This window comes from Nipponia nippon, unplaced genomic scaffold (genome assembly GCF_047370975.1).
Source record: "Nipponia nippon isolate SJK-2023a ecotype South Korea unplaced genomic scaffold, ASM4737097v1 scaffold_2, whole genome shotgun sequence".
In the NCBI taxonomy this organism is placed as follows: domain Eukaryota; kingdom Metazoa; phylum Chordata; class Aves; order Pelecaniformes; family Threskiornithidae; genus Nipponia; species Nipponia nippon.
This window is the reverse complement of record NW_028262336.1, coordinates 34871485-34884510: the sequence shown is the minus strand read 5'-3', so window position 1 is coordinate 34884510 and position 13026 is coordinate 34871485. Positions and strand designations below refer to the sequence as shown.

The following is a 13026-nucleotide window of genomic DNA, read 5'->3' as shown; positions in this document are numbered from 1 at the left end:
ATATTACCGGTATTTCAAGAATGGCTTTCATACTAAGCAGCTTTCATTTTGCCTGTAAAGGGCGTAAAAAGGGCTGTGCGGGGAGAAGTTCCCATTTTGCAAAGGATTTTAAGATTTCAGAATCTGGCTTCATCCTGAATTGGAGGAAAAAGACCAATATATTGAAGTTAGTGACGGTAAATTCCACTTTGTCCACTGTTTGCTCCCATAATCTAAGAAAATATTTTGACTTCTTTAAGTATGTCTGATAGTATATATTGCGGAATAATAAAAAAGTCCTGAAACATATATTCCCAAATGGGAACTCCCCTTTAGATATTACTTTAATTCACTAATCCCACAGTTTTCCTCGAAAAGGCTGATGAAATTAACCTGATTTATATAAAGTTTCAGGAGGAAGAGAGCTAACTTCATTAAGTTTTTCCTAACAACTCCAGTTTACACTTTGCTAGTATCTGATACTGACCACGCAGTACACTAGGACTGTGGTTTTAGCTTTCATAAGGAGAAAGATGTAAATTACTGTCTTCTAAGACATAACAAAATATCTCCCTACAGATTTCTGTTCTTTAAATTCCTGTTAAAAAACATAATCTTGCCCAGGTCTTCCCTACCAAAAGTAATAAATGGTCATTTGCATCTCTAATTTAGCCCAGAGCAAAACTCAAACTGACTTGAATGCCCAAGGACTGACCCTCACAAAGTAACCGGCTCTGTCAGTAATGATTGACCCGTAGGTAAAGTGAGGAAACCAACCTGTGAATCAGGCAAATTACACTCTGCCTGATAATTTTGATGGCAGAATTTGAAAAGGCAGCTCCCTAAAGCCACACTGCTGGCCGGGTGGAGAAAAGCTGGTTCACAGAGGCATTGCCCTTGAAGAAGGATGCATGGTAGGACAGGGGCATAGAGCAGAGAGCTCCCAGGGGGCAGGAACGCCAAAGTGCACTTAGCGTGAATTAAGAAGCACGCCGCCTTTACCACATCAGAGGTAATGTGTGCACCTTGCTGTGTTTTTATCACCCCTTTGAAGCGAGACACTGATTGCAACGTAGGGGTGAACAGATAGTACTGTCGTTTCTAACGTTCGTTGTGCAACACGTGTTTTCAAAGCTCAGTCAGTGTTGGAAGGAGCCCCTGAGGCCAGGCCTGGCACAGCAGCGTTTTCCCTGCAGAACCTCAGCGCTGCCAAAAGTCTCCCCCCTCCTAACGCAGGATGAAGTCCAAAGAGAGCCGGGAGCATAGTGGGCCATTCCTCCCTACAGAAGAGCGCTCTGGCTAGCTTAAGAGTGAGGACCTGCAAAGCAGGATAAAAGGACAGCCAGGGCTGTTCTCCCTTGCAGGAGGTACCTTATGGGGTCCTGTGCCTAGCAGCCTTTTGCTTTTCTGTGTCACTGTCTTTCCCTGGTTGTAAGCATCTCCGGCAGCAACGGCTTCGGGTTTCTCTGGACCTCTCTCTCCCTATGGGGCTTCTGCTCAAACTGCAAACCAGGAGCTTCTCCAGGGCAGCTCACAGATATGGCAGCTTCTGCCCTCTCCTGCCAAGGTGACTGGCACTCGGTGCCGGCAGCTGCCAGCTGAGCCAGCAGTAAAAGCAGAGCAGATAACCAGCACAGTGCTAACCCTCTCAGGCCTTTCACCAAATGAAATTCATATACAAGATCAGCAGGACCTTAAGAATATTTATGGTATTGTGTTGGTCCTTTGATGGAAAAAGGGGAAGAAGAACAAGAAAATAAGGATGATAGCAGCCCTCCTTTCAATAGTAACCAACTTAAAGCTTAACTTAAATCTGACATCGAAACACACCCAAATGCAATGGAAAGACCAGAAACTACAAAATATATCCTCCTTGTCATTAATTATATGCATCCGTATAAGCTGTAGTTGTCCTCACAAGGCAGTTTCTAGGTATAGAAAATTTTAAATGATGCCTCCCTCATGTAGGTCAAACTATGTGACCCTGACACACAGACATTTGTGCTGTCTGCCATTTCTAGGTTCAGAGCAGTTTAAATTTTATAAAGAAATAGTTCCTGTTTGTTTCCTGAGAGAATGAACCGTTCTTCCTTCAGACCCTTTCCTCCTTCAGGACTCTGAAACACTACGCAGCGCAAGAGCAGTTAGTGATCATTAGGGGGAGTCTCTCTGAAGGCTTGTCACCGCGTCCTGTTTGTGTCACCGCTGTCCCCTGGGCTACGTGAACTTTGAAGCCAAAAGACATATCCGGTTATTTTTGCCATCCAGTTTAACAGGGAGCACCTCTATGTGCATCCCGAACATATTTTCCCTTACAACTCTGAGCCGCAGTGTCTGCTTAGAATTAACATGCCACTCACAGGCTAAGCAACCAATTTTATAGTTAGAGACTTTACCTTATTGCAGATAAAAGAATTTGGCCATCCTTAGGCGAAAGAAGAACCTGAGGCATCATCAAGAGTGAGAAAGGAGGAAATGCACAGACTATGGTTTAGATAACATTCACCTACATCCAGTTCTGCAGGAGGTAAGCAGTCGGAGCAGTAGTTTGCATGCTCCGCAGTCACTAACAGTACAGTGATTATGCAAATGAGGTTTCCCTAATCAAATGCTGGAGATGTGCAGGAAAGAGAAATAACCATACAATTTTGAGTTAATAAATGTATAGCTTCTTAAAGCTCTGCCAGCTAACAAAATTTAATTTCAGTGTTCTTAAATGTTTCAAACAGAAGGCACTCTCAAATTAGGAACTGGGTGTTAACTCGGAAGCCCAAATGCTTCCTATGAGCTAAGAACATGATGGTATTTAGCAATAGTTCTCTTTTGTTTTCATCTTTGCCCGACTGAAAACAGAGACACACATATGCCACATAAGTGACACATCTTAATAAATAAATAGCATTTATTTATTATCTAAATACTGGCTATTTAGATTCCTACCTATGAAAACTAAGAAAATTACCTGAATATATGGTGTACCTTTGTGTAGAGGCAGCACTGTTTTTCTCCTGGTTTGGGTGGTAAAGCGTTGGCCTAGGGTATAAGGTGACCTCCACCACGTTTTCCAGCCACTTGCCAGTCCTTTGGCTGCCTGCCTCAGAAGCGTCACCTCCTCTGCCCAGTGCTTCGTTAGCTAACTGCTTTTGACCACACATATCCTCGCACAGCCCCTCTCCTGAAACCTCGGCCATTACATTACTGTGCACAGCGATAGTGAGGTGGTTTGCCTGACTCCTGTATCACTGGCTCCCGCAACCACTATGAAGCCGCCGCTTTGCAGAGAAGAAAAGTGCCACTTGCATTCAGCAAGACAAGCCGTCCTCAACATCTGCAGAAGGCGGGCATGAGCCGTAATGCAGTCGCCGTCAACTCCCTTAGCCAAGGTAGATTTTTAGGGCATTTTTGTCTGTGAAGAATAGCAAAGCACTACCTTGCATTGAGGCAAATAAGATCATTTTAAAGAGTGGTTGGTTTTGAATTCTGCAGCTCACATACAAAACATTAACAAAAAAACGACATGAAATGCAAAACAGGTCTTTTCCACTTGGGGTATTGTTATTGCTTGATATGGACTGAGGGTGGCTATGATGTACTATCCTCTCTCCGTTTCCTTGTGAGGTATTCCCTTCCACTCTTCTTGGCCTTTTGAGAAAGAAGAGCCCTTCTCTTGCCTCCCTGCATCGATTTAGCTGTAATCATATTAGTACGGGAGGCTCTTGGCTGGCTGAGGTGACTGAGCTTGTCATCGGAGTTATGCAGATCACTGCTGAGGCTGACTGAGTAGAGGGGTTTAGAGAAAAGTCAGAATACTGAGAATTTCCTACATATTAAGATCATTGAGAATTATAGTTACTAAAAGGAGAAGAAAAAAAAAATCAGTGGAAGTAAAAGTAATTGTATGTGTGAAAGCAGAAGATACTTAAGTGATGTAAAAACCTGACTGACTCATCATTCTGCTGTCTCACTAGTAACTCTGTTAGAACTGCACAGTGCCCCTGCCACCACAGCAGTCAGTGCAATTTAGAAAAAATAATGGGAGAAGTTACTTGCACTCCATTCATTTGTTTATGCAGAACCACAGGATTTTCCAGGCCAGACCACACAGTTGGTTGATGACTCCTTGTGCCTAAGCTCCAGCAGTGATTAGCGCCAGAGCATTCTCCCGCCTCTGTCCTGACCCCTGAATTACCCATACGGACCATTCTGCTGTGCTTTGCATAAAAAACCCCAAGGGAATCCCTTCGGAGCGCCCCAAAATGCAGAGCCTGTCTGCTAAGAGTGCGACAGTGCCCCGGGTGCGCCGGTGACAGCCAAAGCACGTTTCTGTGACGCCTCTTGACGAGTTCACATGGGTCCTCTGCCTCGAACCGCGCCATCGGATGCGCACCGTCCGGCTGGCTGTGGAATCCTGTGGGATTGCAGAGACTGGAGCTGGATGCCGTTGGCCTTCTGGCTCCAGTTTAAGGAGCGTACTGAATTTCCAGTGGGATTCACCGGGCTGTGTGGGGGGAACGTCTGGTCTGTTGAGCGGGTGAATGAGGCTCATCGGACTGAAACTGTTAAGATATAAAGATAAAGATTCACAGACTGGAATTTCTGAACGTAATTAAACCCGACAGAAAAAAAAATAACAAGCGTTGTTTACGGGCCAAACCGGCCAAACTCCTGGGAGCTCTCAGAAGGCCGAGGGGTCTCGGGGCTCACCTCAGGGGCCACCAGCCCGTTTCGCGGCACTGGAGGCACCGCTCCCGCCCCCGCCGCCGCCGCCGTCGCCGTGAGGGGCGGGGCCGGCCGTTGCGCTCAGCACCCGGGACAGCAGCGCGGGCCCCCGCGCGCCCCGCCGGGCGTTGCCACGGCAGCCAACGGCGCGCCCTGCCCTCCCCCGCGCGCCTCGGTTGCCGGGGTGACAGCGGCGCGGCGGCCATGTCGGACCTGAGCTCGGAGGAGAACGAGGAGGCCGAGGCCGACCTGGGGGTCCGCCGGGGCAGTGGGGGTGCCGCTGGCGGCTCTGCAGCACCGGCGGAGGCGGTCCTGCCCCGTCTCCCGTCCCCGCTGGGAGCATCCGCCGCCGAGGGCGCTGGGGAGGAGCGGGGCGGGCAGGGGGTGGGGGAGCGCCCGAAGGGTGAACGTTACCGGTCCCGGGGTCTTAAATGCTGTATGGCGGCCGTGCCGGGCCTGGGAGAGCTCCCGAGGCGCTTCTTCCGTGGGACGGGAGTTTCGGAAGCGGGGCTGTCCCATTTCAGTTGGGCCCTGCCTAAACTTTGTCCGCTGGATGAGAATGAGTCACCCATACTTTCCAGTAGTGTGTCAGGAAGGGAGGAAAGCCTCTAGGTGCCAGGGCCTGGCGAAAGCCTCTGCGTAAGCAGTGCATCTGTCGGCCAGGTGCTCCTGCAGTCTCTGATTCAAGCCGAATTGGAGCAGCTTTGAGCAAACACCTTTTTTCCTCTGCCTAATGAGGTTAGGTTCAGTCAGCCCTCTTAAACAATTTTTTTTTCCACATGTGATCAGGAGTATGATGGTGAACGCAATTCAGAAGGTGAGCGACATGGACGTGGAAAAGCACTTCTACCCAATGGTGACACATACGATGGAGAATATGAACATGGTTTCAGAAATGGACGGGTAAGACAGTGACAGAAGACAGTCGTCGTGCTTACATTTCAGCAGTTCTGTTACTTTTGGCACTATATTGGAACAAGAGGGAGAACTGACAAGTATTTTATCTATACCAAATATGTTTCAGGGGACCTACAGATTTAGAAATGGTGCTCGCTACATTGGAGAATATCTTCAAAACAAAAAGCATGGCCAGGGCATTTTTTTTTATCCAGATGGATCGAAATATGAAGGTAAAACACTGAACACGGTTGCAAGGATTTCTGTAAGTGAAAGGACACATTCCCCCCTCACCTCCTCCATTGGAGAATGTATTATTTCAAGAAGATAAATTTGCTACAAAATGTTTTCCTTTTATTCCTTTTTTACTACAAGCTCTGAGAAGTGTGGGTTTTATTTATGGGGATTTATGTCGATTATTCTGAGAAGTGTGGTATTTAGTAGCAGTTTATTCTTGTCATGTCCTCCTTTCAAGTGGGGTGTTCCAAGTCCTGACAAATATTAAGCATCTTTTACAAATCAGTGCAATCTTGATAGAAGAGAGTATAGTTACTTATTTCCGAATGATGATTAGAACCACAGATTTGTTGAGTATAAAGTATTTTAGGACTTCATTAGGTCAATCCTTAAAAAATAGTCTACTGATTAGAGCACTTACTCAGGGACTGGGATGCCTCTGAAGTTTGAAGAAGTTGAAACGTGCATTGTTTCCCTTCTTCCAGGAGAGTACCTGAAACACTCTGAATATCAGTTAGGCTTCAAGGGACAATATTTCCCCCCCTCCTTTCTAAGCTAGGCAAGAAAGAACATTCACATTGTGAGGGCTAGAAGCAGAGAGCAAAAAGAGCAGCCCTGTCTTCCCTTATGGGAGCATATGCACCTGTGATTTTGGGGTTTTTTTGGTTTTTTTTTTTTTTTTATTTCTTTAAGTTTGAATAGATGAATAATTAAGACACACAATATACCATCCTTTTGAGTATAGATGCCCACTGACTGACAGAACAATATTAGCAAATGAGTCAAACTTAAGTAGTCCCTCTTTTTATTTGAGTGCAAATGTCACATTATCTAATGTAACTGTAATACATAGGAGCAGGATGTTACACGGCTTCTTGTGTTCATAATTATACTGGAGAGTGATAATGGAGACAGACTGTGATGGACAAAATGAAAGGAAGGTCAGGCAGCTGCATAAATATGTGTGCAGAGGGACAGGCAGAAATAAAAAGAGCAAGGGCTTAGAGTGAGGAATGGTGTAAGGAATGGTAAGGAATCAAAATGGTGTCATATCTTTCTTTTCCTTCTCTTAATAATTCATGTATGATAACTTTACAAACTGACCACTATATCACACAATTAAATACACCACGTCTCACTCTGTTTTTATCATATTCTCATTAAAGGAGACTGGGTGAATGACCAGAGACACGGCTATGGAGAGTATACATATGCAAATGGAGATACCTATACTGGAGAATGGTTTAACAACAATAGGTTTGTTTCATTCTTACAGTGATGTTTCAAATCACGCAATGGCATTAAAATGCAAAGGTTATTTTCAAAGCATGGCTGACTGCAGCAAATCAAGTGCTACTGGATGACCTCAGCAATTTAGTCCAACTTGAGTCATTCCAGCTACTTAAATAATACAGTTTTAATACCCTAAGCATAACAACATCCTAAATTCTTAATATTCAGTAATATAAAGCAAAATTATTATTTTCTCCTTAGGCATGGGCAAGGTACATATGTCTATAAAGACACAGGATCTAAGTATGTTGGTGGTTGGGTAAATGGAAACCAGGAAGGAGAAGCTGAACTTATCCATCTAAACCATAGATTTAAGGGCAAGTTTTTGAATGGAAATGTAAGTGTGCTGGAAAATTCTCTATTGATCTGAACAGTTACCATGGAATTGCCTTAATATGATATGTTTCCACTTAAAATAAGAAGCTAGGCTCCTGATCTTTTCTAGTTTTTCTTGTACCATAAGTGTAACGTATGAAACTGAATTAATCTGTAGGACAGATTGCTGAGTTTCTCTGCAACTTTGCTTTCAAACTATATTGTTCTTGGCTATTGTATGAATTTTGTAGTAAAACATATTTTACGTTTATATGCTTAGAATGTACTAACTTTATAGTTCTGCTGACTTTTTTGTATCTTTGTGCAGCCTGTAGGTCATGGCAAATATGTCTTTGATATCGGATGTGAACAGCATGGTGAATACATACAATCACAGCAGGTAAAAGAAAGTGCAAATTATGCTGCATATCAGAGAACTCAGTAAATCAAACCTATTGTCGAGTAATCTATAAAATGCCTCATAGATACTGATGTTAAAGTAGATCTAACAAGTCAAAAAAGGGTAGAAACTCATACATTCTTAAGAACTGAATGAGGTTTCATTTTGCTTTTTCTTTAGCTTCTCTATTGTGTAAGCTTTGACAAGTACAAGGTGGGATTTTTGCACTACCTGCAGACAGGAGTCCTTTCTGCTTAAAGTTTAGAAGAATCAGGACCTTCCCAAAACATTTGACGTTTCAAACCACAGAAGAATGTAGATGTGTTTGTCTGTACATTTAGCCTGTATTCCACTTTGTTCCCAACACCAGAAAACAATGAAAAATATTTCTTCTTACATTTCTGAATTGCTTGATGCTATGTATACAAATGCTAATTTCCAGCAGATTTGTGTTTTGGAAATATGTCTCATTGTTGTCCTGGTCCTGTTAGGAGCTTAACATCCACAGCTCCTAATAATCATAGGGACCAGATGGGATTAGGGCCTGTTTTTCCTTCTCCTTCATGCATGAATGTCTTGAAATGTTTCTGATTAATATGGTGCAAATGCAAAATAGCTATAGAAATAAGAAATATATCTTAATATTACTGTTTTGATTTCAAGAAAATATGCCACATTTTAGCTGTTTGCTGCCTCTGTTGTCTGACACATTAGTTCCCATTACACACTCTTTGAAAATTGTCCAATGCAGCAATTGTTTCTTAAGACAAGGACAAAATAATAATAATAAAAATTCCTATCATTACTGATAGAGATTTGCAAAACATGGAGACTGTTTTGCTTTTTTGGCTAAAAGCAAGAGATCCTCAAATTAAGTATCAGACTCATATGAGTATCCAAAGTGATGTGTATCTAGTATCCTCAGTTCAGTTGGGAATTGTTGGTTGTGCTGATTTTGGAATATTAGGCCATTGATGTGGGAGTTTAAACATGAATTTAAGAACCCAAGGTGAGATAGACAGTGTAGCATCTACCTGGCAGAGCATCAGGTCTTATTTGCCGCTGTTATACTGTAGAAAGGTATAGAAGAGACGTAGTTGATAGGCCCCTCACAGCCATTCTGTTTAAGGAAGAGACAAAATTTTACCTTAAAGAATGCAAGCTGGCAAGCATTGATCATTAGTAATAGTCAACTGACTTCGTCACGGTTCGAAGCGTAGTTCTCTTCCAAAATATGCGGCTGCTGAAGTTCCTCCACCAGTAAATACTTTAAAGGGCCATGTCATTGTTGTTTTGAGCCCAGATAAAGAGGTTTTAGTACACAAACCCATCATCTTAGTTGCTCCCTTAACACCTGTAAGATGAGATGCTGGATTTCATGAGTTGTCTTCTAGGGTAAAGGAGAGGGAGAAGAAGAGGAGGAACCCTCATTACATGTTGCACCAAAATGGAAAGCATCAGAAATTACCAAATTAACACCCTGGACTCCCCATGGGGAAAACCCACCTTCTCCCAGAGAAGCCTCCCTAGTGGCGGCAGCAGCAGCAGAAGCAGTGGAAGAAAGAGCCGCAGAAGCAGCAACTGAAGAGAGGAAAATGCCATCAATTGCAGGTTTGTTCTACTGGACAGCTGGAAATTCCATGCTTTGACTATCCCCTGAAACCATGTTTTTCAGGTTTAATATCAAGTGGTGGGAGAGAGTTTTTTGGGTTTTTTTCCTATAATTTACCACATATTGAATGTTAGGAACTTCCAAGCCTGTTCATAAACTGCACAATATATACATGTCTGGTTTATCTTACCTGGCATAATGAGATACAACTGTCTTGGGAAGCCTGTGAATGATCTTAGTCTGTATCATGGCCTGTTACACAAACTTGATTATAAACAGTTACAGAAGATTTTGTGGGATTTCTCATGTGAGTAAAGACTGCAGACTTCAGTAGGAGTTATTAGCTACTGCATGAAAATGGTGGCTGAGTGCAAATTTGTAAACAATGATTTTCTTCGGTATTTCTAATTTCTCGTATTTCAGTCACTGATGAGTCTGCTGAGGGTAGGGATGATGAGCCTTCTCTTCATGAAGTATCCAGTGAAGCTTTTAGCCCACCAACGGGTGCAGGAGAGGAAGATGAGGGAAACAGAGAGGAAGAAGAAAACAAAGATCAGGAGGATCAAGGTGAGGAATGGGGCATGCATGCTCATTCTTCAATTAGCAGTCAGGGTTTGAAGTGATGTATGTCAATCAGCTGAACTCATGCGGCTGCTGAGAGGTCCATTATCAAGCTGAAGAGACCATGGGAATCTCTACCTTTCATAAAGGGGGCAGTCCTCTATAGATGTAAACTGATTTTGCGTAGTCAAGTTCACATACTGTAACAGTACAAATTAGAAGTGACACTTCGTGCAGCATTATCTATGCATGTACAGTTGACAGCACTTGCAGGGCTGAGTTTGTAAGTGACTGCATTTGCAAACTTTTTTTTGTGCAAAAATGAGAGAGAAGATTTCAGACCCTGGGAAATTCAGTGGGTTTTGATCACTCCACTTTTCTCTCAAGAATGGAACTGTGTATTCTTATTCTCTCAACTGAAGTTAAAAAGTGGGCAAAACACATCTGAAGAAACAAATTTTAGGTATTGTTATGCATTATGGTTTGAACAGTCTCTGGTTGATTTGTTTCTCTTACAAATCAAAGAGATTTGGAATTCAGATGCTCAGGTTTTCTTCCAGGCAGTTCAGAAGCCTGTTTTAAATACAAAATTACTAAGAAGCAACAAAAGGATGCATCTATGTTTACTCATATTTAGCCTCCACCCAATTGTGTTGCTTGCTTTTATTCAGTGTTAAAACTTACAAGCTTACATATCTGATGTATGAAAACATAAGATAAATTTATCCATTTGTAATCAGTCCATTTTACAATAAATCAAAGCAAAGCACTATCCGTAGGGATCAGAAAGACTATTAAACCATGTGAAAATGCCTGGAGGTATACACTAAACATTTAGGCCAGCTCTTGGAAATTTCATAGTCTATTTGCTCTCATTTTTTACCCATCACCTCTGAAGGTGCACTCCTGCTTCAGGATAGACTAGCCAGCTAGCTGATCTGGTGTGTAGGGCTGACATCTTACAGGATCCCTGGGCTTAGATCAGATCCAGCAGAAATCTAAGCAGGTTTCCTGCATAGCTCTGCTTTCGATTTGGCAAAAGTTCATTGAGCCTGTTTTGTCTCAAAGCCTCTTGGACTCAAATAACCATTTTTGACTGAACTTGATTCTAACAAAATTTCTGGCCTACCACAGTGAAGCAGTTATGGTATTCCCATTGTTTTTTTGTGTTGTTTTTTTTAAAAAAGAACAAATGGACCCAAGTATCTGTCAGAGGCAGCATAGATGCAGATTCCAATGCATGAAAACATAGGAGTGTGATAGATGTTCTCCAAGTTCCTTCCAGCTCTTTATTTCTAGAATCAAAGAGTTGGATTTTATACATTTTTCAGCATTAGGTCTACATCCATAATTAATTAGGCAACATATTGTTCCCCTTGCCTTTATGTTTAGCAAGATTAAGTTATAGTAAGAGGCAATGATTTGAAGAAAACATGCATACTGTGAAGAGCAGATGTAACAAAATCTGGTTTCTCACAGCCTTGTGTACTCTGTCCCATTACCATCAGTTTTTTCCACACAGGAATTCCATCCTTCTTGCTCTATGTTTCTTATGATACTTGTCTAAGTAGGAGACATTCTTTGGCTATTCCAGAGTTACATATGGGCCGGCTGGCAGTCAATACATGTGTACTGAGTCTGTCTGGCAGCTGACAAACAATGTATAACAGTTAAATTCAAGTATTGGCAGTGAAAGGCAATGGGAAAGATGACTGAGGAAGACAGCATAGTCCTAGAATTACATTTTAGGTTACTAGGATTGCTTTCCAGTATTTTGTAATAAAATGCATCTCTATGTCCTGTCTTTCCTTCGCCTCCGCAGGAACTACTAGTTTAGAGGATAAGGAGGATGAACCAAAGGAAGAAGAGTAATTGGATACAACTAAAGACAAAGAGCCAAAACCCAGACATTTCAGAATGAATCATTTATTATGGTAAACTTGAAATATTTTTCTTCATAAGAGTCTGAGTTAAGATACTTTGAATAAACGTTTCTGTCACTGTTCTGTCTGGAAGATATACGTCTGAAACTTTTATGATCTCGGAGTGTGCAGTCTCACGACAACTTTATTTGCTGTAGCAGGTGGTCAGTTGTTGAAATCAGTACGGGATTATTCCGGATTCATGAAGCTGTGTCCTCACAAGTTTGCAGAAGCAAACTCAATCTTCTTCCACTACTGGTAGTTCTTCTCTTCCTTGAAACCTGCCTATGGGCACAGAGACCCGGGAGTCTTGCTTGTGAAGACAAAGACAAAGGCAGCATTTGGCTTCTCATCTCTATCTGTATCCCCTGTCACTAGACTACCAATTACAGGCCTACATTTTCCTTGTTTATTTTTTTATTGTTCGTGTAGCTGTAGAAGCTCTTCTTGTTGCCCTAAATCTCCCCTTGCCAGTTTGAACTCAAACTGAATTTTGCTTTCCTACCACACCAGTGCAGTGTTTTTAAATTCTTCCTTTGTAGTCTGGTTTTGCTTCCATTTTCATAGAATCACAGAATCATTTAGGTTGGAAAAGACCTTTAAAATCATCAAGTCCAACTGTTAACCTAGCACTGCCAAGTCCACCACTAAACCATGTCCCTAAGCACCACATCTACAGTCTTTTAAAGACCTCCAGGGATGGAGACTCAACCACTTCCCTGGGCAGCCTGTTCCAATGCCTGACTGCCCTTTCAGTGAAGAAATTTTTCCTAATATCCCATCTAAACCTCCCCTGGTGCAACTCGAGGCTGTTCCCTCTTGTCCTATCACTTGTTACTTGGGAGAAGAGACCGACCCCCACCTCCCTACAACCTCCTTTCAGGTAGTTGTGGAGAGCAATAAGGTCTCCCCTCAGCCTCCTCTTCTCCAGACTAAACAACCCCAGTTCCCTCAGCCGCTCCTCATAAGACTTGTGCTCCAGACCCTTCACCAACTTCGTTGCCCTTCTCTGGACACGCTCCAGCACCTCGATGTCCTTCTTGTAGTGAAGGACCCAAAACTGAACACAGTACTCGAGGTGCGGCCTCACC

At 42.8% G+C, this 13026-nt stretch overlaps 1 protein-coding gene across 1 annotated transcript; it reads left to right on the top strand.

Annotated features, from left to right (window-relative positions):
* Positions 1-4894: 4894 nt before the first annotated feature.
* RSPH1 (radial spoke head component 1) lies at positions 4895-11941 on the top strand. Its single transcript, XM_087758520.1, has 9 exons — positions 4895-4953; positions 5488-5601; positions 5723-5828; positions 6999-7089; positions 7327-7462; positions 7769-7840; positions 9235-9451; positions 9876-10019; positions 11836-11941. The coding sequence occupies exons 1-9, from the start codon at positions 4903-4905 to the stop codon at positions 11883-11885; spliced, it is 981 nt and encodes a 326-aa protein (XP_087614646.1). The 5' UTR covers positions 4895-4902; the 3' UTR covers positions 11886-11941.
* Positions 11942-13026: the final 1085 nt, after the last annotated feature.